At 39.0% G+C, this 24,644-nt stretch overlaps 1 protein-coding gene across 1 annotated transcript in view; it reads right to left on the bottom strand.

The window, feature by feature from the left end:
* Nucleotides 1-3,354: 3,354 nt before the first annotated feature.
* SPHKAP (SPHK1 interactor, AKAP domain containing) overlaps nt 3,355-24,644 on the bottom strand; it is a 52,053-nt gene continuing 30,763 nt past the window's right edge. The window contains exons 5-13 of the mRNA XM_065748409.1: nt 23,324-23,383; nt 19,491-19,625; nt 17,846-18,101; nt 13,837-17,569; nt 10,663-10,842; nt 8,775-8,861; nt 6,728-6,780; nt 6,455-6,639; nt 3,355-4,070 (exon numbers count right to left, since the gene is read on the bottom strand). Of these exons, the coding sequence (XP_065604481.1) occupies nt 3,927-4,070; nt 6,455-6,639; nt 6,728-6,780; nt 8,775-8,861; nt 10,663-10,842; nt 13,837-17,569; nt 17,846-18,101; nt 19,491-19,625; nt 23,324-23,383 (4,833 nt within the window). The 3' untranslated portion in view covers nt 3,355-3,926. The remainder of the gene's footprint in view (nt 4,071-6,454; nt 6,640-6,727; nt 6,781-8,774; nt 8,862-10,662; nt 10,843-13,836; nt 17,570-17,845; nt 18,102-19,490; nt 19,626-23,323; nt 23,384-24,644) is intronic.

A 24,644-nucleotide genomic window follows, 5' to 3' on the forward strand; every position in this document is an offset into this window, starting at 1 on the left:
AAGCATTGGACTGGGAGGCCACCAGGGCTTTATTTCTGTTTCTCTCTTGACTTGCTGGGTGAATAGAAGTGCTTTTCAGACTGAGTTATCCAGGTTCCTTGCTCAAATGTGGAATGCTTTGACATCTGATAGGATTCACAGCACTGCTGAGAAGTGTGCTGGCTCATAAAAACTTAAACAGTACTCTAGTACACCATCATACAAATGCTTTCTGCACCTTGATTTACTCATCTGTAGATTTAATAAATTATAAACACTAGCAATGTATTCTACAGATTCATCATCCCGAAACCGTTCTTTGTCTGTGAAATCAGCTTGATCTACTTCCTTAATTCTACTGCTGTTTCCACAACCAAAATTTCACGTGTGCACTCTGGTACCTTTTTGTTGTTATCAAAACATTTGGCTTCTGCATATGCTGTGCTACCACTGTAATCACAGGGCCACTGGAGTGGAGTGACATTTTCTGCATTTTCCTGAAATGCAGCAACTTCACCCCTGCAATGTTACAGAACAGCATTACTGCAGGAAACTCATGAGGTGTGCTGTCACAGTGGAAATCAGATTTGCTTTACTGTTTCTGTTCTTTCAACCTCTCAATTATTCCAGCAGTACTGTTGTGAAAGGAAAAATTTATCAGGTAATTTTTCCCAGGACAGAACATATTCTTTACAAGGACAAGGATTTCAGTGTATTTGTATGAAGTGTAGGGACTCCTGGTGTGTGCTATTTGTCTCTCTTGGGATTCAAACTCTTTTCTGAATAAGTGAGGATAATAACAGTCATACCCACTCAGGCTTTACAAGTGGCATTTTGAGAACTTTCTTTTCAGATCCTATTGCAGGATTGATTGCATTTCATAAGCTTTCACTAACCACCCAGGAAATGTATCCCACCTGGTTATATTTTGCAGTTTGCTGCAATTTTCTGTCTGATTTTCATCTGAAGCTGGGAGGAGGGCACAGTTCCCCACAGTCAGAGTTGTCTTCACCACAAATGGTATATAATTACTTTGATGGTCCACCTGCCTCACATAACCATCTGTCCTGCTGAACGCTTGATGGCTGCAAGCTACTTTCCTAGAGAAGGCAGTGCCTTCAGAACGGGTCAGAGAAATTAAAGTGATGGCATCCTGAGTTTCTTTATGTATACTGAAGTCTTAGGAATGATGCTGGCATCAACTAAAAATATTTCATTGGCTACCGTGTGTGCTTTCCTTCTTGGTTGTATTTTTTTCCTCAAACTTATAAAGTAACTTACGTGGGCTCTTGATTTCAACGAAGTGGAGTTCTGCTGTAGTTTTGTAATGACATTTTGAAAGTCAGAATGAAGGATTTACTGTGACATTCCTATGCTTGGGTTAGGCATCTCTTTGTGAAACTGGACTAGAAGAGTGGTTAAATCAGCCTCTCCAGAATAGTGGTCTGAATTTAAAAGGATATTATGTCAACAATAAGGTGACAATTTTTATCATAGACAACAATAAAATGATTAATTTACAGAAGACTTAAAGGAAACGTCAGTGTTTAATTTGTGAAAAAATCCTGTTCTGATTTACTCAGCTTAGTTAGCTGTTGGTTCCCTTTTCTGTTTAGCATTAGGAAAAATTTTTCAATAGACAATGGGAGAGTAAGTATCTGTGCAAACCGATAAATAGAAACTCCTTAATGCCTGCTTCCTCCACTGCCCTGCCTACTTCTGCAGGTATTGAAAACAGGACAGAGTAAGCAAGAATAGGTCCTGAGAATGTCAGTTACTCTGGGCTTAATTCTTTGCACTGGATAATAAATGTTGTATCGTGAATGAATAGCAGAACGTGAGGAAAACCATAGCTCTGACTTGCTCAGTTATGGCCAAGGGTCAGATTTTTCCTTCAGAATGATTGCTGTAAGAAGTTACAAGGATTACAGGCCAGTATTAATTGGTCAAATAATATTTTTAGAAAGGCAAAGACAACACATATTAGAACATAAATTTATTTCCGAACCAACTGCAACATTAAGAACTACTGTACAGAGAAAACCGCATCACACTTACAACTCAGTCATGATAGTTGTGCTTCGTAGGATAAGTAAACATTTATTCTACCACAGCAAAAACTTACATACTGACAACTAACTGTATTTGGCTTAAAAATAAATACACTTTCCCATTTGTTAGCTCAATCAAAGCACTTTACAATGCCCAGTGCTTTTTACTAACTTTCAGCCTCGGAAATGCTGAGCATTCAGCGTTACCACCCGTGTTAGCATGAGTTGCAGATGTTCAGCAGTTCCTAGGAGTGGGCCCAGCAACTGCAGTTAGCTGAAGTGGATGCAACAAACTGACCTCTATCTTGGCAGTAAAGAGACCTCCACTGATTCCATATATTGCAGAGATGTAGAAGTTCTCATGTTATTTAATGTTCTGTATTAGGTTTCACTGACGATCTGTACTTAACAAATGCGTGATGAAATCATGCAAATTTAGCAATGGTTTTAAAGATAAAATAGAGAATAATATGGCTCTTTTTCATAAATTACTTAAAACTACTTCAAAATCTTCAAAAATATTTAGTGCAAAAGGATAGTTTTCTTCTTTTCACCCCACCCCCAAAAATATTATAGAAGCATATACTGTTATATGGAAAATAAAATATCTCTTAAATATTTGATTTGGAAAGGCAGGCTGTGTTTCTATTACGCTATTTAAGAAGGGAGAAGCAAAATATAAAGATTTTCAAAGAAACAAATCACAGAAGAGCTTTGATGCGATAAGTTATGTTTACTTTTAAATTCAAAACCAATCTCTTTGGCAGAGTCAAGAGAATAACACTGAGTGCGTGGTGCCTAACATCATCTCAGCAAGAAGACACCACAAGATATCAGTTATATAAATGTTATCATAATGTGGACTATCATTCATAGTCCAACACATATCCAAAATGAACAAGGATGTCCTGAAATTGTAATAATTGTTTTGACTTCCTGAAAATTACAAAAATTAAGATTTTTATGTCAAGACAGCATTCTTTTCAGATGCGTACTTCTTCACCTTATTAACAATTTACTTGATTAAACTTAGTACTCCTTTTCACTGTTTTAACTGACGCATAGCACGTTACCTAGTGCTTTAAATAGGAACACTTCGTGTAACACATTCTGTATCATCACTCCCTCCCTCTTACCCTGGACAGGGACAGTGAGGCACAGAGGTGAACTGACTTGCCCGAGATCACCTGGTGGGGACAGGGCTTTAGAAACTCACTACCCTGACTCGCTGAGCTGTACTTGTACCAAGCACAGCTGTACTGAAATGCACTGCCTGCGAGTGCAAAGAAAGGAGGTTTTTTAAGGGTAATAATTGAGAGTCTGAATTTGAATTTCCTTGAGAAGATGGGAATGGGGACCAGCTATAGGGCTGAAAAGATCACGTAGGAAGAAATTGAAATGTGTTTTCAGCAGCTTTTTGTTGTGTTGTTTGACTTCAAGGATCTGATGTGGTCACAAGTTTTTACCTCCCAGAAGACTGTGGAGACTTCTTTTAAAATGTTTTCCTTATTGGAGGGCATGGTTTTCTCTATGTATCTTGGAACACACTCAGGTTCTAAAAGTTGAAACTGTACAAACATTAGTATTGTTTTAAAACTGAATGTTAGTATGCCATCCTCTTTCAGCTGTTTGATTTAATCGAATTGATGAAAAATCCACCCTTTTCTAGCACAGTACATCCTATAGCACAAAACGTCAAGAGTCCCTCGGGATACAGAAGGATAAAATACACCTTGGTTTCAACTCTGCTCAGCGCAGTTGTGGAACAGACGTGTGCTGCTTCTGTAGTTTATGTCTTAGCTCACTTTATTTGGCGATTCTGAAAATCAGAGTGTCACACAACCCGCTGCTTACTTAAACTGGATTGAAACAAAGAAATGGAACAGGTGAACATTCCTAACCCAATTCAAGGAGCCAATCGAACAGGCTTGGTGTCATCTCTTTGCTCTCCTCACTGAGCTTGCAGTACTGCACCACAGCATGAAAGATGTCACCCACTTTCCAGGACTTCCGTTGAACTAGTTGAACAACGTCTAAAAACTAAATTGAGGAGAAAAAAAAAACAACAATAAAGAATGCAACACCATCACTTAGCATTTGGCTAACATTTTGTTGAGGTGTTAAACAAACACATGCAAACTGCTGTGAGGTGATCCTTTATAAGCACTGCTGTATTGCAGGGTGGGTGCACAGTAACATAAGGGCTCTTTATAACACGCTGAGAACTTCATTTCTGAAATTCCAGAGCTCCTCAGAGGCCGATCAGACTTCACGATGTTCTCTCAATTAGCTCTTCTCATCAATTATTTCCTATTTTTTCACAATTACACGGAGAACAGTGAAAGTAAGCTTGCTATAGAATTGCAAATTTCCTTGTTATTGACATCTCACTGCCAAAATGAAATTGTGACTATCCATTTTATATAGAGAAAAAAAAAATCCTTCATTACATTAGCTGTATTTTGGGTTATATTTAAGTTTCTGCATTTTCACATATCCATCCCACAGTATTTAAAATATTCATGCATTACTGGTGAGAGGGATTTCTGGGTAAGCTTCTGTCACATGAAATATTTTGTTATAGATGTGGCTGAATCACCACAAATGCAGGATATGCATTTGCATTTTTTTGCTTTCTTTTTCCTTTGCCTCTAAACCAAGTTAAATATATATTCTTAAGCAGCTGTAAAGAATTCTGAATTTTGTCCACTTTGTACTTAATAATAGGCTTTACAGAGTCATACATCTGGTCTGGTTTTTCTTCTAGTGTATAAATGCGAATCAAAGCTTTTCATTTCCTTGAATTTCACAATCAGTACCTAATTGGCTCATAACTTCTTCATTTAAGCCACCCAAGAAAATATTGTCTCCAGTTAGTGTAGCTGTTTGCTATTTACATCCCGAAGCCTAAACTTTTAATATGTATTTTAACAATATTTAATAGGCACGGTTATTTCCAAGAGCGCTGTTGTAGGCAGAATGTGCTTCATTATTCTCTAGTGTATTTCTGCAATTGAATTAACTGTTCACCAAAGCACATGGGTAAAGCTGACAGCTGTTTCTTTAATTAGATGCAATTTGGATGGCTGCCGCTGAATGCATTTTAAATTATGTTTATGATTGCCAAACGCAAGTACTCAAGAAAATCAAACAATATCTCTTGCTACTCAAAATGATCTTCTCATAGACATTACTTTAAAAGATGAAAATACTGATTTATAATACCCTTTTCAATAATTGTTTTCTATACTGTGACACTTTTTGTAAGTCTTATGGCTTGAACTATCTTGCTGAACTTGGAGAAGGGGCAATTTTGGTCATTCCTGAAGTGCTGAAGATGACATTTCATGGTGTCTTCAGTGAGCATTAATTATTCAGAAATAGAAATAGTCTGTATTTCTTGTATTAAGTTACAGTTGTTTCTTGTTGCTTGAAGGCTCCGAATAGCAGAACTCAGTGTATGTGATGTCTGCAATCAAGTGGTATTTTTTTGTTGTTGTTTTGTTTTGGTTTTTGTTTTGTTATAGATGCATGTTTAAACTCCATATAAACTGTCTGGAATCCTTCAGATGCAACCATGGAAAGATGGGGAGGAATGGGAGAGATGGGAGGAGACTCTATCAGGGAGTGTAGGACAAGGATGGTTTTAAACTAAAAGAAGGTAAACACTGATCAGACATTAGGAAGAAATCTTATACTCAGAGTGTGGTAAGCCCTGGGATAGGCTGCCCAAAGCTGTGGATGCCACCTCCCTGAAGGTGCTCAAAGCCAGGTTGGATGGGTCCCTGGGCAGCCTGAGCTGATGGGTGGCTGCCAGCCCATGGCAGGGAGAGCTGAAACTGAATGTACTATAGGGTCCCTTCCAATTCAACCCATTCTATGACTCTATAGTTTTATGAACCTTATATGCTGATGTATTTAACCCTCTCCTCTTTCTGTAACAAGCAGTAGTATTTCTTGCTGTAATGAAGGCTTCACATCAGCTTCTAAGCTCAGTAACTTTAATAAATTGTAACTGCATGCAGAGGAACTGCTAGGTCACGGCTTGATCTGGTGACACAGCACCTGGTAAAGGGCTGTGGCTGGCCCAGGGAACACAGGCAAGTTGTTTGCACCTGTGCTCCCTATGTGATCAGCAGGGGTGGACTCAGGAGGGAGCCATCCTGGGGTCACATAAGGGCTAGTCACTGAAGGGAGAACATCTCTTGGACCTATGCTGCTTCCTGCTGAGGAGTGCTAGAGATCCCTTTGCCAGTTGGGTGAGTTTGACTCTTTTTTTCTGTATGTGATTGTTGGTCTACCCATGAATCTTTTACCTGCTCTCACCGTGAGCCTGTCAGGGGCTATTTTACTTCTTTGTGAGTGGAACGTTGCTACTGTGGTTAAAATGAAACAGCAGTGTATCCAATTCTGTGAAAAACTACCTTTTCAATTCTGTTTTCCTGAGATTTTTTAAAATAGATTGTTGGGATTCCAAGTTCAGAAGCTGCTATCCACTGTAGGGTGGCTCGTAGCTCTGCGTTGGGGCATTCTGGCTCCAGATCAAAATTAATCACCAGGAGTTCTTTCTGACAATTGGCTGTTCCCACTGAGAGCCCAGAAGTACTTTCTAGAAAAACAATCTCAACAGTTATTTTGCAATTATTTTTATTTTTTAACTTCAAATTGTATGTTGTAATTCAAATGGTTCAACTTACCCTCTGGATTATCTGTCTGTTCTTTAAGGAAAACCTTTTCTTCTACTAAGTCACTTAGAAACAAACAACAACAGAACTTGTTAGTGATAGTTAGGAACAGTCTATAACATTACTTCACAATGGTTAAAGTTCTTCCCCAATATAAGAACTAGAGAACTGCAAGAAAAAAGTTAGGCAGGATGGTGTGTGTTATGTGATGTAGCAAAATGCTGTTAATGTAACAGTAACTTAAGCTGTAAGTCAAGGAAAGCCAAGGGACTTGCGGTGCTTTTCCTGTAATGTGGAGAAGGACTTGTACTGGCTGTGATGTGTACTACGTTTTATCAGAATCTGTGTGTTTTCTTTGATGTTATTTGAAGATGGTATCATGGTAAGACACAGCAGGTCTCATAAACTGTGGGAGAATACTGAATTTGCCATGTCTGCATTTTTCAGCTACTTAGGTGACTCTTTTAAAATGTTTTGCTTTCTAGCTGTATTTTTCATAGTTAAACACAAACTACTGATGACTTCAGCTACTGCTTTTTTAAAATAGATTACCTATTTGAATAATCAAATTCTGCTTCATGTTGTGAAAAACTCAAGAGACTATTGCTTCTCATGTTACATTGTTTTCGTTAAGCTGCAGGAAATGAACTGCAGGTATGTTTTCACTGCTTCAGTTTTCATTTCTGAGTATAATGCCCAAACACGTTGTAGTAACCCATAAGTTCAGGTTTGAAGTTATAGTTAGAGCAGTTGTTCCCTCACTACTAGAGGGATGGCACTTAGACATTTCCAGACTATCCCATCCTGTCCTTAATCAAGGAAAACAACACAAGTGTAAGGCTTTGTCTCCCACATGAAAGGGCACTACCCTTGCTGCTACAGACTGTCAAAATCTTCTATGAGGCTTCAGAGGATCAAGATTAGATATATTGCTTACTTCAAGTTGTGAAAGAATAAAATGTCAGCATGCATTGTATGTTTTGTCATGACGCAGAATAATAGCTGCTTAACAGTGTCATTCTCATCGGGATTTTCTTTCAGCCTTCTGTTTGAGTAGTGGTTGTATTCTGTACTCTTGACTTTGATTTGGGTAATGACAAAGTGCTCCAAGCGGTGCTGCTGTGTTCCATAACATCTGTTCTGCCAGGATCTCAAGCCTGTTGGCTAACACCTGCAAACAGCACTGAAAGCTAATGAGGAATCAGGGATTTATCCCTCCTTTTAGAAGGGAGACCGAGAGAGAGGTCACCTCACCATTAAGAACATATATAGGAAGTGCCACTGCCTACTGTTAAGATGAGAAAATTTTGAAAAGGTTAGTGTCTGAATTAGTAGTTCAGAGAGAATGCATACAGTGGCAATACAGGCATTCAGATTCCTTACAGAAAAGAGCCTCTCCGAAGTGAGATAGCTAGTTGTAGGATATTCTGGTAATGAATCATGTTGAAGTTCCTGTGTTCAGTGTGTGATATACAGTCCTTCTACAGTGCCTGTGCCCTGTCTGCATCACAGCATTTACCAGCTGGCTGGTCATACCATGTTCCAGGGTAACAGATTCTTTAGGCAGATATTTGCACATCTCTTGAGAATTTTACTGCATCCTTGGGAGAAATATGCCCAGAAAGAATACTTATGACATAAATATTCTTGGAAAATTACTAATATTTTTTCTTTGAGTTTACTTGATCCTTATTTGCTTGATCTTAATTGCTGTTGTATTAAAGCTTTGACAATACTTTAAGTTATTCAGAGAAGAAAAATCACACAATGTAAAATAGATACTCAGAAGACAGATAGCTCTCCTCTGTGTAGAACAGTTGGTGGGTTTATGTTCTCTTGAGAGATCTGCTTGGGTGGGCTTTCCTGCAGCCTTCCACTGCCTAATGCTGTCACGTTCCACAGACACTAGCAAGTGTACTTTTCTGCAACTAATGGTAAGCTAAGCAGCAGGTGCAAAGCAGGGCTTGGCACATTTTAGATGGTGTGAATGATTTGCTGTGTAAATGATTTGCAGTTAAAATTAGACTAAACATAAAATCTCACTTCAGTGACTACTTACTTAATCATAGGAGAAGGTGGCATGTTCTCCTGATAAATTTCCAGGTCCATAATGCCAAGACTGCTAGTTGTACTGCTGTTGCCATTGCTGACAAAGCAAAAGTTTAAGTATTAGTGCCAAGCTTGACTGAACATGTTTCCATACGTTATTTTTCTTTATGAAGTAAAGTGAGGAGGCTGTCCCATGTTCTATAAACACAACTGTGCTCATCAAGTGGTTCTCAGAATGAAGCACACTAATATGTTTAAGGTGATGAGGTTTTATTAAAGTAGCTCTAGGAGGTTCATGTATCGAAGTAATGCTGTGATCTGAAAAGAAAGAATAGTAGGCTATCTTCTTGTGAATGGCTTATGCAATGAGCGTTCGGAGTTAAACACAAAAGCAGTCTGCACGTGCCATTGAAATGAAAAGATTACCAAGTACAGAGATGTCCTGGAAAAACCTTCAGAGGTTCAGGTGCCTCTGAATGTTGTGAGTTATGCTAAGAAGTGGGAGTGTGTGGACACTCATCAAGGCTGCTCATTGTACTACTTACCTGTTGGGTGATTCCATGCAGTGTCAGTTTTGGTACATTACAACCTATCCCAAATGCTAGCAGGGATCTGATGGAAGCTACAGGTACAGTGATGATCCCTTAGAGTTCTGGCTACTCTGAAAGACTGAGATTTTAATTAAATCCAGTGCTACTTGCAACCATTACTACCTTGAAGTATTCTTTACTTCACAAAGTTTAAGTATTACAACAGAATATTTGGGGAAAAACAGTTATCTGTTTGCTTTATAGAATTGCTATCAATTTGATGGTGAATGTTTATGTAGTCTGATAAAACAGGTTGTGATTTTGCTGTCAAACAGCACCAATGTGGTCTGTGTATTAAGTAAGCCTGAGCCACTTCTTCTATGTTAGAAAAGCAACTAAGTGTTTTTCCTCACATCTGAGGGATTGACCAGACAGTTCCTTCCTCCATCAGGTATTTGAGTCAGTGTTAGAATGCCATGCATTCAGATTTGCTGTAACAGCTTGTTTCAACAAAGAGCTGAATGGCACAATGCATTAACCCCCTCAAACCTGATTTTGTTACAGGGTTTATACAACAATGAGATGAATGTTCACCCACACTGACAGACACGCTTGCTTCAGTATCTTTTCCAGCTAGCCAACAGTGCTTTCTAGCAGGCTTTCTTTTCCTGCTTCATTAACATTCTGTCTTCTCTTCTTGTCATCTTAAAGCCCATGAGAAAGATGTAATTACTTGACAGTATTTAAATATCTAATTTAAGATCATGTGAAAAGTCCTTGACTCAATTTGAAGTTATGGAAGTGCTGAAGTCAAACTAACATCACTTCATCTAGTCCTTGGAGTACATGTAACATCTTTAAACACATCCTGACTTAAGCAGGAACACAGAGTAGCACGGTGCAACAGTGGCACTGGAATTCATGCCTATTCAGGGCAAGCTCAGCCCTCCTTTTTAAGCTGTTTCCCCATGCTGGTCTATGCAGATCAGGTTGCTATCTGTTCTCTAACTGCACAGATACTTGCTGGGTACTGCAGTCTCAGCTAAGCAGATGCCACAATAAGCACTGTGGAAATGGTAGCAAATCAAAGGAAAGGCCATAACAATTAGTGTATTTGATGGCTGACTGAGATGGTTGCATAGGATTGAGCAAGAGCATGCTTTCATTGTCTGAATCTAGTTGCTAACCAATACAAAAATCTGGTTTAAAATCAGGGTATAGCTTTTTTTTCTTCCTTTTTCATCATTTTGTTCTTTACAGTATTCTCAGTACATCTTATGTTATCCCTCCTTATTTCTGACACATTCGAAAGTCATAGGTTTGGTTGATTAAAGCATAATGCATGCTAAGAAGAGACAATATTAGTACCTCAGAGATCGTTCGCTGAGTTGTAAGTAGCTACTTGTGTCATCAGGATTGTCTTCATCATTGGCTAGCTGGGACCAGCTGCCAGTGCTTTCCTCACTGCTGCTGAGGTGGGTTGGAAATTCTTCAGCTGCTTTTGTCTCTCCCATGATTTCAGCATCTGGTTTGCTCTGAGTGCTCTTGCTGGCAAGGTGGCAAGGAATAATGGTAATACAGGTAAACAAACTGGTACTGCCAATCTTCAGGCAATGCTCCTCTAATAAAGTCAACCAAGGTGCACAAACTGTATGGATGCAAGAGACTAGATTTACAGTTCATAAATGAGCTCCAGTTGAACACATGGTCTGGAATGCTCTTTAAAAATGGTCTCCTATGAGTTCTATAAATCAACACTAAACGAAGTAAGCCTTGTACTGAGATAGATAGGTTTAAATTGCACCAAAAGAACTGTTTACAGCTTAGGTCTTAATGCACTTCAGCCAATCAGTGTTTGAAATATGGGGGGCAAGCACTAGAGCATAATGACAGCGTTGTTGCCAAGGCTTTGTTTCTTTAATGGGATCCTTTCTTTCTGTTGGACCTCTACTTGTAATTAGGTTTGCTATATGTACGCTCATATGAATATTTTCCAGCTAGGGGAGGTGTAATTGAGGATAAAATCAGAAACATGGTATCCTTGCCTGCTCTTCTAATGCCAGCTTTAGTTCTTAGCAATCGAAGTCATGTGTTGAGTTCTGTATTAACAGGTTTTTATCAATATATTCAGATTTTTTCTCCAATTACTGGTGTACAGAAAAAGTAGAAATGTACTGTAACAATTCAAAATTGTTATATTAAACCATAAAAGTATAGGTTGTAATAGAACATAGAGGGGCAATATTATCCAGTTTAGGAGTAAAATAATAGCATCTAGATGGATCCAATTTCATCTTATGTAGGCTCTGTAGGATCTCTGATTGGATCATTTAACTGATACTTTTGTTTTAACCCTCACTCAAGCTTACATGAAAAATACCCGTGTTTTGTGTAACATCTTCACTGATAGTGCTACTTTCTAAACGTCTCCCATTTCTGTTCTGTGTGTTTTTTCTGAATTGCTTGAAATGCATTTTGATTTAAGTACGGAAGAAACATTCTTTTTTTTTTTTTTACTCAATACATTTCAAAGTCAGCTATTTTAAAGCAATACAGAAAAGACCTACCACATTCAGACTATTTATAGGAAGCTAAAAAGCAAAACAAGGTGAAAAGTATCTTCCAGTACTGAATTTGAAGAACAGGAAAAAATGCCTTCTAATTCTACATACTTGATGCACTTGTTAAATATGTGCACAAATTTATATGAAAAAACTATAAAATTATATATACACATAACTGTAGTTTTTATTCTTCGTTTAAGGTAACTTTTCAGAGGCGAACTGGATATTGAGATTTATCAGGGGACTTTCGTTAAGCAGGCAGAAAAATATTTAATAATTAAAAGAAGCACTCTGTCTTTGGAACATAAAACATGAATCAATTACTGCTGCAGCAGAGTAATAGCTGAAGCAAAACTGCGGTTTTGTTACATTTATAGGTTTGCATTCGCAATTCTGTAATAGAACTTGTTATGTAATAACAGCTCTGGAGTATCCCTCTTAAAAATGACAATTTCTCCAGGCTTTTATCTGTACATGTGGACAATCATTTTCTCATCAGTTAAGAGATCAACCCAAACGGTGCATTGCAAGTAACTAACTTGACTAAGAATACAGTGAGATAGGTTCATTGTGAGTATCTGCTTTTGCTGTGCTCTTGCTCTGGGGGCAACTGAGAAGTTGCTGCACTTATGTTGGATGTTAGTAGGGGAGAAGCAGCCTCCTGGGCAGAGAGAGGGAGGATGTATTTGCCTGAGGGTCTATGATCTACTGAGCTGCCATCATCTGTCAGATAACATAACCTGCCATCCATGACCTCTTGGACACAGAACTCATCATCATGAGCAGCGAAGCAGTGAGGTGTTACCTAGAGGCAATTTAACACAGGGCAGGTAGCATACGATACTTGGTCCAAAACACGTGAGGCTTTTGTGGGAGTAAGCCCTTTGTGGGGGCATGTTAGTAAATGGCTCATAAACTGTGCAGGAAATAACTCCATCTTCAAACAGATTCAAATAGACAGATTTCTAAAAGTATCTTAAAAGCAGGTTGTGCTTGAAGGAAGAGGAAGATGAGTGGGTGAGAGTCAGTATGAAAGAATTTAGACTATTGTAATTATCCACCTAATTGCTACCACAGACAGGGAAGTATGAGATTTCTCACTTCAAGCAGAGTTCTGTCAAAATGGTTTTGAACACTGGCATCTTTCTAGCTCTCTGAGATAAGGGGGTGCTGCAAAGCTCCAAGCAATTGGCAGCTTAGATACCATTTAAGTAATAAATATAATAGGCAATGCCTTGAGAGACTGCCTTGTTCTTAACCTCACAATATCCACAGCAATTTTCTGTACTTGCACTGTGACCTCTGCTTTAACCCAAGATGCAAATGCTTCAACAGAAGGAGTGCAGCTGTAGTACGAGGGTGGTAGGCTGCAGTATGAACCCCCTGAAATGAGATTTTATTATTTTCTGTTTGAATACTACCTAGGGATGTCTTACAGTAGTTGAAGGGTGCTTTTAATTTTTTTTTCCTTATGCTAAAGAGTTTTTATTGTTCTTCCATACTGTGAGCACAAAGCTGACTTTCAAGCTCTCTGAAGTCTGGCTGCATTTCCAGAAACACAAAACATAGCTACATTAAGCACAGGGAAGAACTTCACATTCTGTTACCTTCTGCTTCACGCTTGTCCTAATTTTGAACTATTTCTTTAATTGAGATATCAGCAAATGCTTACTGAAAGTTCAAGCTTTATCTCTCTCTCCTGACCTGATTTATAGAAGATTTAGGTATCTGTAAGGGGAAGCCCACTCATTAATACAGTATTAGTTTTGAGTCTCAGAACCATAATACAGTCACATTCAATGTACATTTGCTCCACAAATGATAGTGCGATGTCATTTGGTGGTTTTAAGTAATTTGAAACCTGCAGTGAGATTTTATCCTGTTTACTTCTCCCCTTATCTTCACCCATCACCAAAATAATTTTCACTGGGAAATTAAACACCAAAGCAACATTCTGATGTGTTGCTTTGTCACCTACCTATTCAGTAGGGTACTGGAAACCATGTGCTTCCCAGCATAAGCTTCTGGAGGCTTTTCCTTGCCTTGATGCTCCTCTTCAGAAAGCTCACGTAGAGTTAAGGACTCAGAGTCTTTATCCGACTCGTCTCGTTGATCAGTTTCTATCTGAATTAAAGGCACTTCCCTGTGCTGACCTGCAGGGAGGTGTTCAGGGTTCTTCATGCACTCTTTCTGCTCATCCAGATTTATTCTGTCCCTTTTGGGTTCTGCTTGAATCTGAGTTGTGCCTTGGGTATGTTTGCTTTCCAGCATGTGTTCTTGGCTTAAAGAATCAAAGGCATCCTGCTGGACGACAATTAAATTTTTACCACTTTCAACAATATTTGCAGCCAGTTTGTTTGCATACTGTTGCACACGTGGTGGGGAATCACTGTGAAAATGATCTACATCTGCAACCTCTGCCTCATCTGTTATGATTTTGTTCTTGCGCATTAGAGATTCAATAGAACTTGCCCATGTCTCATGAATTAACATATCTGTTATCTGGTCAGTCTTGCATCTTTGGTACAGGCATGAGTCAGACTTGCAGAGACCTGATGAAGCCACAGTACTGACTGGCTGTACACTTAAGGAATCCTGGTGATGATGAGCAAATCCATCTAATGAATTTGCCTTGACTGGGATGTTAACTGTTAGTCTAGAACCTGATGATCTGCCATCAGGCACTGAGGACTGTCTAAAGCAAAAAGGTGATCGAAGAGATGGTGATAGCAAACTACTGCACCAGTCCTTTGAATTATGAGGGGAAGACGCATTATCTCTGCTCTCCTTTTCTATTTCTTTTAGCATATACCTGTAAAATTCTTCTGTTATACTTTCTGTGCTGGACTGTTTGGATGGGCAACTTGGTCGTACATTAAGATGACCATTTTTCTTAGCAACCTGTTGCAAAGCAGAAGTCAAGATGTTGTTTGCATTTTTTCCTGCATAATAATCTAGTAATAAATCAAAGCCTCTTCCTTCATTTTCCATTTGGTTCACCATAAATCTTGAAAATTCATCTGTAATGCTTTCACAACTAGACTGCTTTGAGACAGAACTTGTCTGGCTCACAGACTGACCTAAGGCATTCATTAGGCCTAGGGTGTTGACAGAGGTTTTGGAATCCGTGTCCTCCTCCGGGATGCTCTCACAGCTTGAGGCCTTTGCTCGGCTCCATCTGTCACAGTGCAGCCTGTTCCTGGGATGGTTTGGGCCTTGCCAGATGCTGTCAACCACGGAGAGTTCAGTGAGGTTCATGATCTTGGCAGCCACTTCATTTGCAAAGATATTGACAGAATCTGGTGTGTCTTCAAGGTTTATAGATTCATCTACTACTCGATTCATCAACCTTTCCTTTAGCTCAGGATGCTCATCTGTCTTTCTTTTGATCTCGCTAAGTCGAGGTGCCCTATGCTTCCGAACAACTGAACCATTAGCATGGGTTTCCTTTTTCCTTTTCATAGTTCTGCATGATATACTCTGGGTCACCAGATATTCATTGCCTCTCTTCCATGCACAGAACCAGGGCTGCTTTCCATTAGAATTTTCAAGACAAATGGCAGCTATTTCTGTTGCCATGGAGACCACTGTTTCTGCCAATTCTTCTGCAAAATCTGTTATACAGTATTTGTCTCTTGAATTTTTTACCTGTAGCACAGGCTGCGAAGGAAGCAAGACATGGTTTCCTAACAAAGACAAGCTAACTTGGACTTCATCACTAAGTGCAGCATCACACTTATGTTTGGTCTGGTTTTCTGCATTCATGGCAACACTGGAAGACAGTTGTTCTTGAACGCCATGCCTGCATTCATTGTTTACAAAGGTACTTGCTCTGTCTGAAAATGATCTGTAGTCTCTCTTCTTCTGACTGTTACTCTGATTTGAGGATTTGTAGCAGTCTCGTGTTGTTCTTTTCAGGTATCTTCTCTTGGGAGATGTTTTTGCAACAAATGCATTGTGTCCTGTGGCACTGCTTGTTAGCTCTGAACTCACTGCGGCGCTTTCATTGCTATTTACATCTCTCGTGTTAATTTTCTTAGTGTTGATGCCATTTTCCAGATCTTTGCTAGCACTGTAGGATGTACCAAATGCCTTAATAGCAGAGTGATCAAGGGGTCTGTGTGATGTTTCACACACTGTTGCCTGTGTTGGCCATCCTTCTGCTCTTGCTCCTTTCTTGCTTTTAGGGCCTTCTGAAAAGAGAGGAGAACATTCTTCAACTTGTCTTATGTCATTCATCTTCTTGAAAGTGAAATATATAACGTTAAAAAGCAACTCATTTGCGGTCTCCATGAAAATGTCTTGTGTATTTGAGCTGTTTTCTGAATGTGGCTGTAGGTCTCTCTTCTTCCTGACCTCTTCAATAGAATGTCGTAAAATAATATTGGATAAATTTTGTGCTAGTTCATCTCTAATTACTTCATTGGAGTGTGGAATCCGTGGCCTTGCTGCTGTTTCAATGATTCTTCCATTTATGGATTCCATAAAATGCCCTACATTTCTGTATGTATTGGGTTTTGTCAAAATTATTGATGCCTCTTTGAGAAGGGCCTCTGCAATGCTATCGTTCAGTTTCTCCATGCTGCTTCCTATAGCTATGCTACAGTGAAGAGTAATGGCTGCGGAAGTTTGAGCTGCAGACAGCAGCCCACTCGAAGTTGCAGGGTACTTCTCTTCCTTTGTTTCTCCCAGACCACATACTGCTACAGCACTCGCTACTTGAGTCATGCCACACAGTGCAGATGGAAATGAATATTCTGTGCTAGCACAGTCTTCAAGTAGCTGTGAAGATTCTGTGGGTAACTCTTGGTTATCAACTGTTTGAGTTTTAGAAACTGTGGCATCTTGATCTCTTCTGAATTTTTCTGTAGTCTGGGGACTTGAAATGGTTCCAATGACAGTTGCTGCACAAGCCAGAGCCATCTCCAGCGCACTCTGGCTGTGTCCATTTGAATGGTCTTCGAAGTAATCTGACACTTCAGAACTTTCTGATTCAGTCCAGTGGCAAAGGTTTGGAAAGGCGGATCCTGGCCAGTCTGGCACGTTCTCACTGCTGTCTGGACTTTGCACTATGACAATCTTTGGAAGTTCATTCCATGATCGAGAAGCAGACGCATCTTTTGCCTTGCAGGAGCTTCCTACAGAGATGCTGACTGCAGCTTCCTCACTGAAAGCGGGTTGAGACTGTGATAGTCTAATGAATGCATCTTGCAGAACAGATTCTGCTAAATTTGTAGCATACTGACCTGTAGCTGCTTGCTCGTTTTGCAAGGGAGAGTCACACTTCCTAACACCTGCACAATCTTCTACCTCTGCCTTACTGCTGGGCTTTGCTGTGGAGTCGTTAAGGGGCCCCAGCTCCTCTTTAGCCATTTTCGTTAAAGACTCATCTTCTAACGCATTCACTGAGTAGGTATTCTCAGCATTGTTAGTCAAATCCTCAGTACTGAGGGGTGAAGTAGCTCTTCTCACTAATTCCTTTTGACACTGGATTTCCTGGTCTGGCTTATCTTCAGGTTGTGAGATGCCATCTTCAGCCACAACATTTGCACCTTCAGAGGTTCTGCTAGCCGTGTTATCTTTATTAACGCAATTTGCTTCAAGAATTAATGGCAACCTGGCTTTTCTGTATTGGAAACTTTCAAATCCTTTTCCTTTACTTTTTTTGACATCAGAAGATGCTTCTGAAATGCTTACTTTTTCATGGGCTACTGAAAGAAAAGTAGGATGTTAGCCACTGCAGAGTGCTCTGCATCTTTAAAACAAAAATAGCTGCATAACGTTAATACGCTACCGCTCTGTGAAACTGCTATACAAACAAGTATCCTTCAGTCTGAACAACAATTTAAAGTATGAATGGCTATCCTTTTTCTAAATTACAAGTAAATATATGCATAAATCAACATCAAGTGCAATTTCTATAACAATTGCCATGGTTGCTCTGCTATATGAACAATAGTGAAATTATGCTGTCTCACTGCTTTTACCAGTTTTATATTCATCAGCCTCGTTTTCCTCCTCGAGATGCTCAGATGCTGTGAGGAAATCTTCTTCTATTGAGGACACTGAGCAGTTTGTGTCGTCCTCAGGCTTTGAGACATGAGCTTCTATCTGCAGCTGTCTCTCCTGAACAAGCTCAAGCCCAATCAGAAACTTGTTTATTTCAAAGACGATGCAGCTTGCACTGTTCTTCCTGTCTCCCCTTGCACGCTGAACCAGGCAGACATCTGCTTGCCAAGGACACTAGAGGGAAAAAGAACTCAAGAGTTATTTAATTAAAAAACAGAACTTATTTTAAGCCTTCCACTAGAAAAATCTCAGGAATGCTTTCTTGTGAAGATGCAATACAATTAGTCGTTTAGATGTTTGTAACAGTGTGCAGTTATATATATATACAAATATCAACATCTTCTGTTACACAAGCGTTCTAGTACAGAACCCAGCTGTATCACAGGACTGCCCTTATTTTGTTGAAGATTCCAAGTTTGTTTTCAATCAACCTCTTATTTTAATGACAGTCTTGCTCTTAGCTCTGTCACAGTTGGCCACCTGACACACCATTATTACAGCCCTATAACTGCTCTAAGGCTCAGTATAGCATTTGCTCATCTAGCTAATAAATCTTGCCCTACCTCAGTACAAAAGCTGTACTCATTTTAGGACTAACATAAATTTGTCTTTTATTTTTTTTTCTGTGGATGAAGCTGCATATATGTACTTATTTAAAGTTTGCTGAGACAACTGCATATTCTAGGACATCTCTGCAGTTTTAATAAAGTTGTTCCCAATTCATGCTCAGACAAATGAGATCAGAACCCTACCTAAACTATTGAAGTACGGTTCATTTGTCATGAAGACATGAACATAGAAGAAGCACATGTTAAAAATGGAGAGGAGTGGAAAACCTATTATAATAAGGAGTTAAGCCTCTGGAACTTGTGTGTTGAAATGCCTTTAAACAAATGTTATCATTTCTTCATGGTGCCAGCAGGAGGAATTTTTGGCCTGTGATATGGAGTGTTCCACTGGCAGTAACAAGAGTAAAGGAGTTAGTATAAGAACTTTGCTTTCAACTCCTTTAAATGATAAACTTTAATGCATTAATTATTTTTTACACTGACAGAAGCTAAATGAGCTCTGGTACAGTTAATGTATCTTATTTCCACTGTATCAGTCAGGCTCAGGGTAGTAGCCTCCAGGATCTTCAAGTGCTATTGTCAGCTCTTTTCTGAAGTGAGTGTGTGGGACAAGATGGATTGGGAACAAAAGTGGGAAGTAGAAAGACCTCACTTGAACAGGAAGCTGTAGGAGTTGTGCCCTGATGCAGCTACGTGTACAGAAAGTATTGCATCTTTTTGTCTTCCTTCCCTGACATATCAGCTGTTAATGTCTTGCAGCATTATCAGCTGCAACCCAGGCATCCACAGGATTTACAAGAAATAGAGGAATCACTTTTATCTTTGTCTTCCCCTTTCATATGCATAACTTCTTGTAGTCAGATTTGTTTTTTGTGAACTCCCACTTGGCTTTTAAACAGGTGTGCAGTCTGTGATTTCAGTTTCCTTTCTTCCAGTTTCCAAATTCCTTCTTTCTCAGCTGTAATATGCTCCTAAAGAATCATTTGATTCCTACCTGGGGAACTTCATAATCAGCCTGAAGATTTCCTGATGTTAATCCACTCAGGAGAACTATTTCATTTTCCTTTGGTGGTTGTACATTCATAGAACTGATGAGTTTAGGGAGATTTGGAGAGACGTTGATCAGTTTCTGTAGTATGAAAGAGATTTTGCTCTCAGGGTAATGAAGTCTGAGTTGCGTAATTATATTCACAGATATCAAAATAAAATAGCACTTCAGCATTCCTTCAGAAAGCTTAAGCTTACTACTTTGAGTTCATCATAAGTAGAACTGGAAGTGTTAAAATGCACATTCTTTTGAGCTACTGAGACATGACCACTGGGGTAGTATAAATTTCTGCCCAACAGTCCAGTAGCCCAGTCTGTCACTTCACATCTGTCTTTGCACAACTAAATGCTTGGTCTTTCTATTGCTAGAAAGTTTCTGAGAGACTGTGAGAACAATGTATCTTCTATTGAATCTCACCCAGTTTAGATAGTAAGTATGGTAGGGAGAATAGAGCAAACCTTTGTTTTCCTCCAGGCATATGACCAAGAAACCAAAGGGAAAGTTAGCTGAAAATTGCTAATTGAACTAATGTGATACTAAATATGAAGTAACAAAGTAATGAAAACAGAATATGCACTTCTTTGCTGCTCCAGTGGGCGTGATCTTTGCTTTGAAATAACGCCATCATTTTCTGTCTTATTTGCTAGAGCAGTAGATGGCAGTAATCACATCAGTGACACTTTGTAACATAGGAGATCTGCACCTCTGTTATGCCAGGCGTCCCCACTGCTGTACCAGGACATCCCTGTTCTTTAACATACAGAGCCCAACCCAGGAGGATAATACCTGATTTAAGAGTACTTGCAGTTCTTTTTTGCCATAGATCATAATGTGCTTTATGAACAATGATTCAGGGACAGCCCTCTACAGAGGGGCTAAATACAACCTCAGTTTTTCTACATGAACACAGCTCATCAAAGTGGCAGAACCACTAAGGGAACACAGACCTCAGGTTCAGCCCCATGCCTTATTTACTGTGCTATTCAATTATACCTCATCTCTTCCTTTTCATCTTCAAAATGATTAGCTTGCAGTACTTTTTTTTCCCCTCCTCAGAGTGAATTAAATAGATACAAAAAGCCTTTCTGCCTTAGCAAATCTAATTCAACTTTGGGGAACAATTTGCTTATAAATACTTTGCCTCATCTGAAGATCAGTGTAATTAAATTTACTCTAACAAAATTCAATGTTTCAATTCTGTGCTATACTGAAGCGTCAAACTGAAAATTTCTCATCCTTTTCTCTTTTAAAATTATAACTTTTCTGTTATCACATACATTTTTCCACATATCTTCGTCTTCTACATCCTAAATTTCTGCATTGTATCAGGTTTATTAATTATTTTATCATGACTCTTGACTATCTTTTATTTCAGTTCCTTGCCTTTTGGTTGTAATGAAGAGTTAGCTGCATACAGGTAGCTTAACTTAGCTTTTACAGTTACCTGGTCTCTAAAATTGAGTATGAGATGTTTGATACTTTCTCAGTTCTTCTCATTTCATATAGCTTTTCTTCCTTGCAGTGAGAGCAATGATTATTAGAAAACCACTAATATTTCTGTGGATTCAGTAAAAATAAACCTCTCGGACTGTTCTGCAGTTGACCTGCTGATGCAACAGAAAAGTCTTTCTGCTGCATAAAGCGGTACTTATTTTGACGTTTGAATTCCCAGAGACTCGGGATGTAGAAAATAGAAGAACAGTTCCAGCTAATTTATGACTTGCAGTATGCAACTAGGTCCCTGTGTTGGTTGTCCTTCTGTGAGCTAAAATATTTCCACAAATGAACCTCAGTACTTCACTGAGGATCTCCCTGAACAGTCAGGAAACATAACCTTTGCTCACTTACCACAGACTGCTGCTAGAAGAGAGCTGTCAATTAAAGGCACCAAGCCAGAATGATGAGAATGAACTAATAAAGGAGGTTGTAAATTCAAAACTGATTATTTTAAAAGATGACTCTTCAGATTTCAGGATATTTTTATATAGTTAATTTTAGGAACTGTAAAGTAACCAGGCTTTTTTCTTTATGCATGTATTATGTATATATTATATATATTATAATTATATATACAAGGGCTGCTCTGAAAATAAAGCCTCCTGTTTTACTATGTTGGCCCGCAATTTTGGAAGCAGATGTTGGTGGAATGGCAGTAGAGGTTGAACCTTCCACCTATATTCTGTTATGTCTTATTGCAGTGTGACAGATGGCACAAAGGGACAGTTCGACAAAATGATGTCTGATATGGAAGTGTTTATGAAGCAAAGGTGTGTAACTGAATTCCTTCATGAAGGAAAAAATTCACCTATTGACATTCACTGACACTTGCCAACATTTGTGGAGAGGTGGTGGGTGGTACATTTTGGTAGTGGTGACAGCAACATGAAAGACAATGTTCTAGATGCTCATGTACAGCTGTTGCACCATAAAATGAAGAGGATCTTCATCAGTTTGTTCATGTGAATTGGTGGGCTGCAGCCAGGAAACTGTGTACAGAGCTGAGTATCAGCTTCAATGCATTGGAAATGGTGATAGTAACACTGGAATACCACAAAGTTTGCTTCACGTGTCCCACAAATGCTCATACAGGAATGAAAAGAACTCTATGTAAGTTTGCCAGAGCCATCTGAACTGAGATGAGGCTGAAGGTGAAAGTTTCTGGGACTACATCATTACCAGTGATGGGATTTAGTGTCACCTCTATGAGCCAGAATCAAAGTGGCAGTCTGTGAAATGGTGACACATGAATTTTTTCTTCAGTGGGTAATTCAAGATGTAGCCCTTAGCAGATAAAGCAAAGTGCGCTATCTTTTTGGCATAGGAAAGAGGTGATCCTTCTGGATTTCCTGGAATTTTGATGTTGATTAAGGTGAAAGCTTGAACTTCTGGAGTCAAGTCAGAGAAGAGGACAATCTCTCTTGCAACACGACAATGCTAGGCTCCATACCAGTTTGAAGTTCATGAGGAATCCTGCTACTCTTGGCTGGTACCACATCCACTGTATAGTCTGGATTTGGCACGTTCTGACTCCCACAAAGATGGATTGTGTGGGCAACATTTTCCTAGTAATGACACCATTATAGCAGCTGTGAAACAGTGGATCACTGTCACCGGTGTAGTTTTCTGTGTGGCATGCAGGCTCTTCTTCATAGCTGGTGAAAATGCATAACTAATGGCAGTGACTGCTGAAAAACAGAGTTCTGTAGCTGAGAATTTGTTCAATCAAATAGAATTATTTTGATCTTAGTATCTGTTGTTTCTATGAAAATAAATAAAAGGCACTACTTTCAGAGCAGCCTACATGCATATGTAATTCCTTTTTCTACCCCTCTAAACTTTCAGTTAAGCAGGTCAAACACTTTTTGTTTTACCTAGTCCTCCCTTCACACCACCTGCAGTTTGACTGTGATAGTTGATTGAAGTGTCAGAATTTTGGTGGTAGCAACAAAGGATTTGAATGATTTTGATTTAGTATTGGATCAAATTAAACAATTAGGTGTATGATGCATCCATGATTGTGTCTCTGACAAAACCAAGGCTGAGCAAGAAGTTCACTGAGAGAATAAATGCTGTCAATTCACAGGCTGCAATAATACAGTAGCTGTTTCTGGGATAGGAATAAGTAGGTGTTAAAAAGATGTAAGATTCCTGTTGCGTTGCTTTCTGTAAAAGCTCAAGTTTGGCTTTGAATTGTCCATAGAATTTTGCTCTGAGTTTGTTTTGGGAAGTCCTGGTGAATCTATACCTGCCGTGCATACTATTAGAACCTGAAGTGTTACCTGTTTCACTTGTTCATTGCTGCAATCATCTCTGTTTGCATCTAAATTCACAAAACAAACCTGTAATAAGAAAGAAAACAGTAGGTTAGTCATGCTGTAATGGTAGTAATCCTTTCAAAGTCGATACACGTTCCTTTTCTACTCTTGCAGCTGAATGTGTGAGGCTTTTTCATAATACAAGAAAGGCTAGCAAGGAGAATGGCAGAGGACTGCTAAGAAAGAAGAAAAAAAATGTTAGAAGGAAGAGCCATCGTTTTTCAGCAGTTAGCTTGTCTGATGAATGGGCAAATGTTACTGATAGACTGTAATACAAAAGCTATACAAAGAGATAAAGGAAATGTTAAAAATATATTTAGTCATTTCAGATGAAATCTCATGTCTCGCTTTTCCCATGAATTCTTTTCAGCAACCTGTTGCTAAATGTTTAATAAGTGCAAACACTGGTGTACATATATGTAAAATCCTTCTGAGTAAGGGAAATGCTTCCTGATAAGAAATGTGGGGCTGCAGGCTTTATGGAAGTTATTTTTTTTTTTCTTTTACAAACACTGATTAATAAGTAGAAGATTTCAGTAATGCTAACCAGGAACTACAATAGGTGGCAGAACAGCTTCTTATCTGTTAGGTTTACCTGTGATTCATAGGAATGTACAGTTTTTAACTGCAAGGTCTTCTGTCCCTTCTCTAATCACCATCAGTTTCAACAGTCATTTAATGGTAGAACGACTGGCTTAAATAGCAGTTTCAGATCTGAAGATCATTTTGTTTCTGAATATGCTTTATTTTCTTTACGTGACTAGAAAGCCATTTTGTAACTTTCAGAAATGGAATCCTCTCCTCCAGCTTTCTTTGAGTTAAAAGCATGGACTTTGAAGCCAGGATAACTGTATTGCTTCTGGATGTTGTAGATTATCTCGTCAGGAATTTGAGAGACTTTAGGGTGTTTCAGCTTAAGCCAAAGTTTGGCACAGATTCAGGCTGAGCTAAAGCCAAAATCCAAATTGCTTATCCAGGTTTTCTGTTCTCTGAGCTCAGAGTATTTGTTTCCCTTTCACCTCTTTCCATTCACTCCCCTCTCCCCAGTACACAGTGAACATTAAATATTTATTTCCTAAACTCCATGTAAAATTCTGCTAGGAAAGTAAAATGCTCTGAATTATCTTTTACCAATGTTCTTGTTAGGCACCAGAGATCATTTTGTGTGCTTGCTTATAACCCAAGACAATGCTGATTTTAGTTTATATATGCCCATAGCATATGTGCAGATTATGACCATCTGCAATAACAGCTAGTGCAGCAGATGGAAAGATCCAGCCAGGCC

This window comes from Cyrtonyx montezumae, unplaced genomic scaffold (genome assembly GCF_038088225.1).
Source record: "Cyrtonyx montezumae isolate F1298 unplaced genomic scaffold, pur_monq_1.0 scaffold_5, whole genome shotgun sequence".
NCBI lineage: Eukaryota > Metazoa > Chordata > Aves > Galliformes > Odontophoridae > Cyrtonyx > Cyrtonyx montezumae.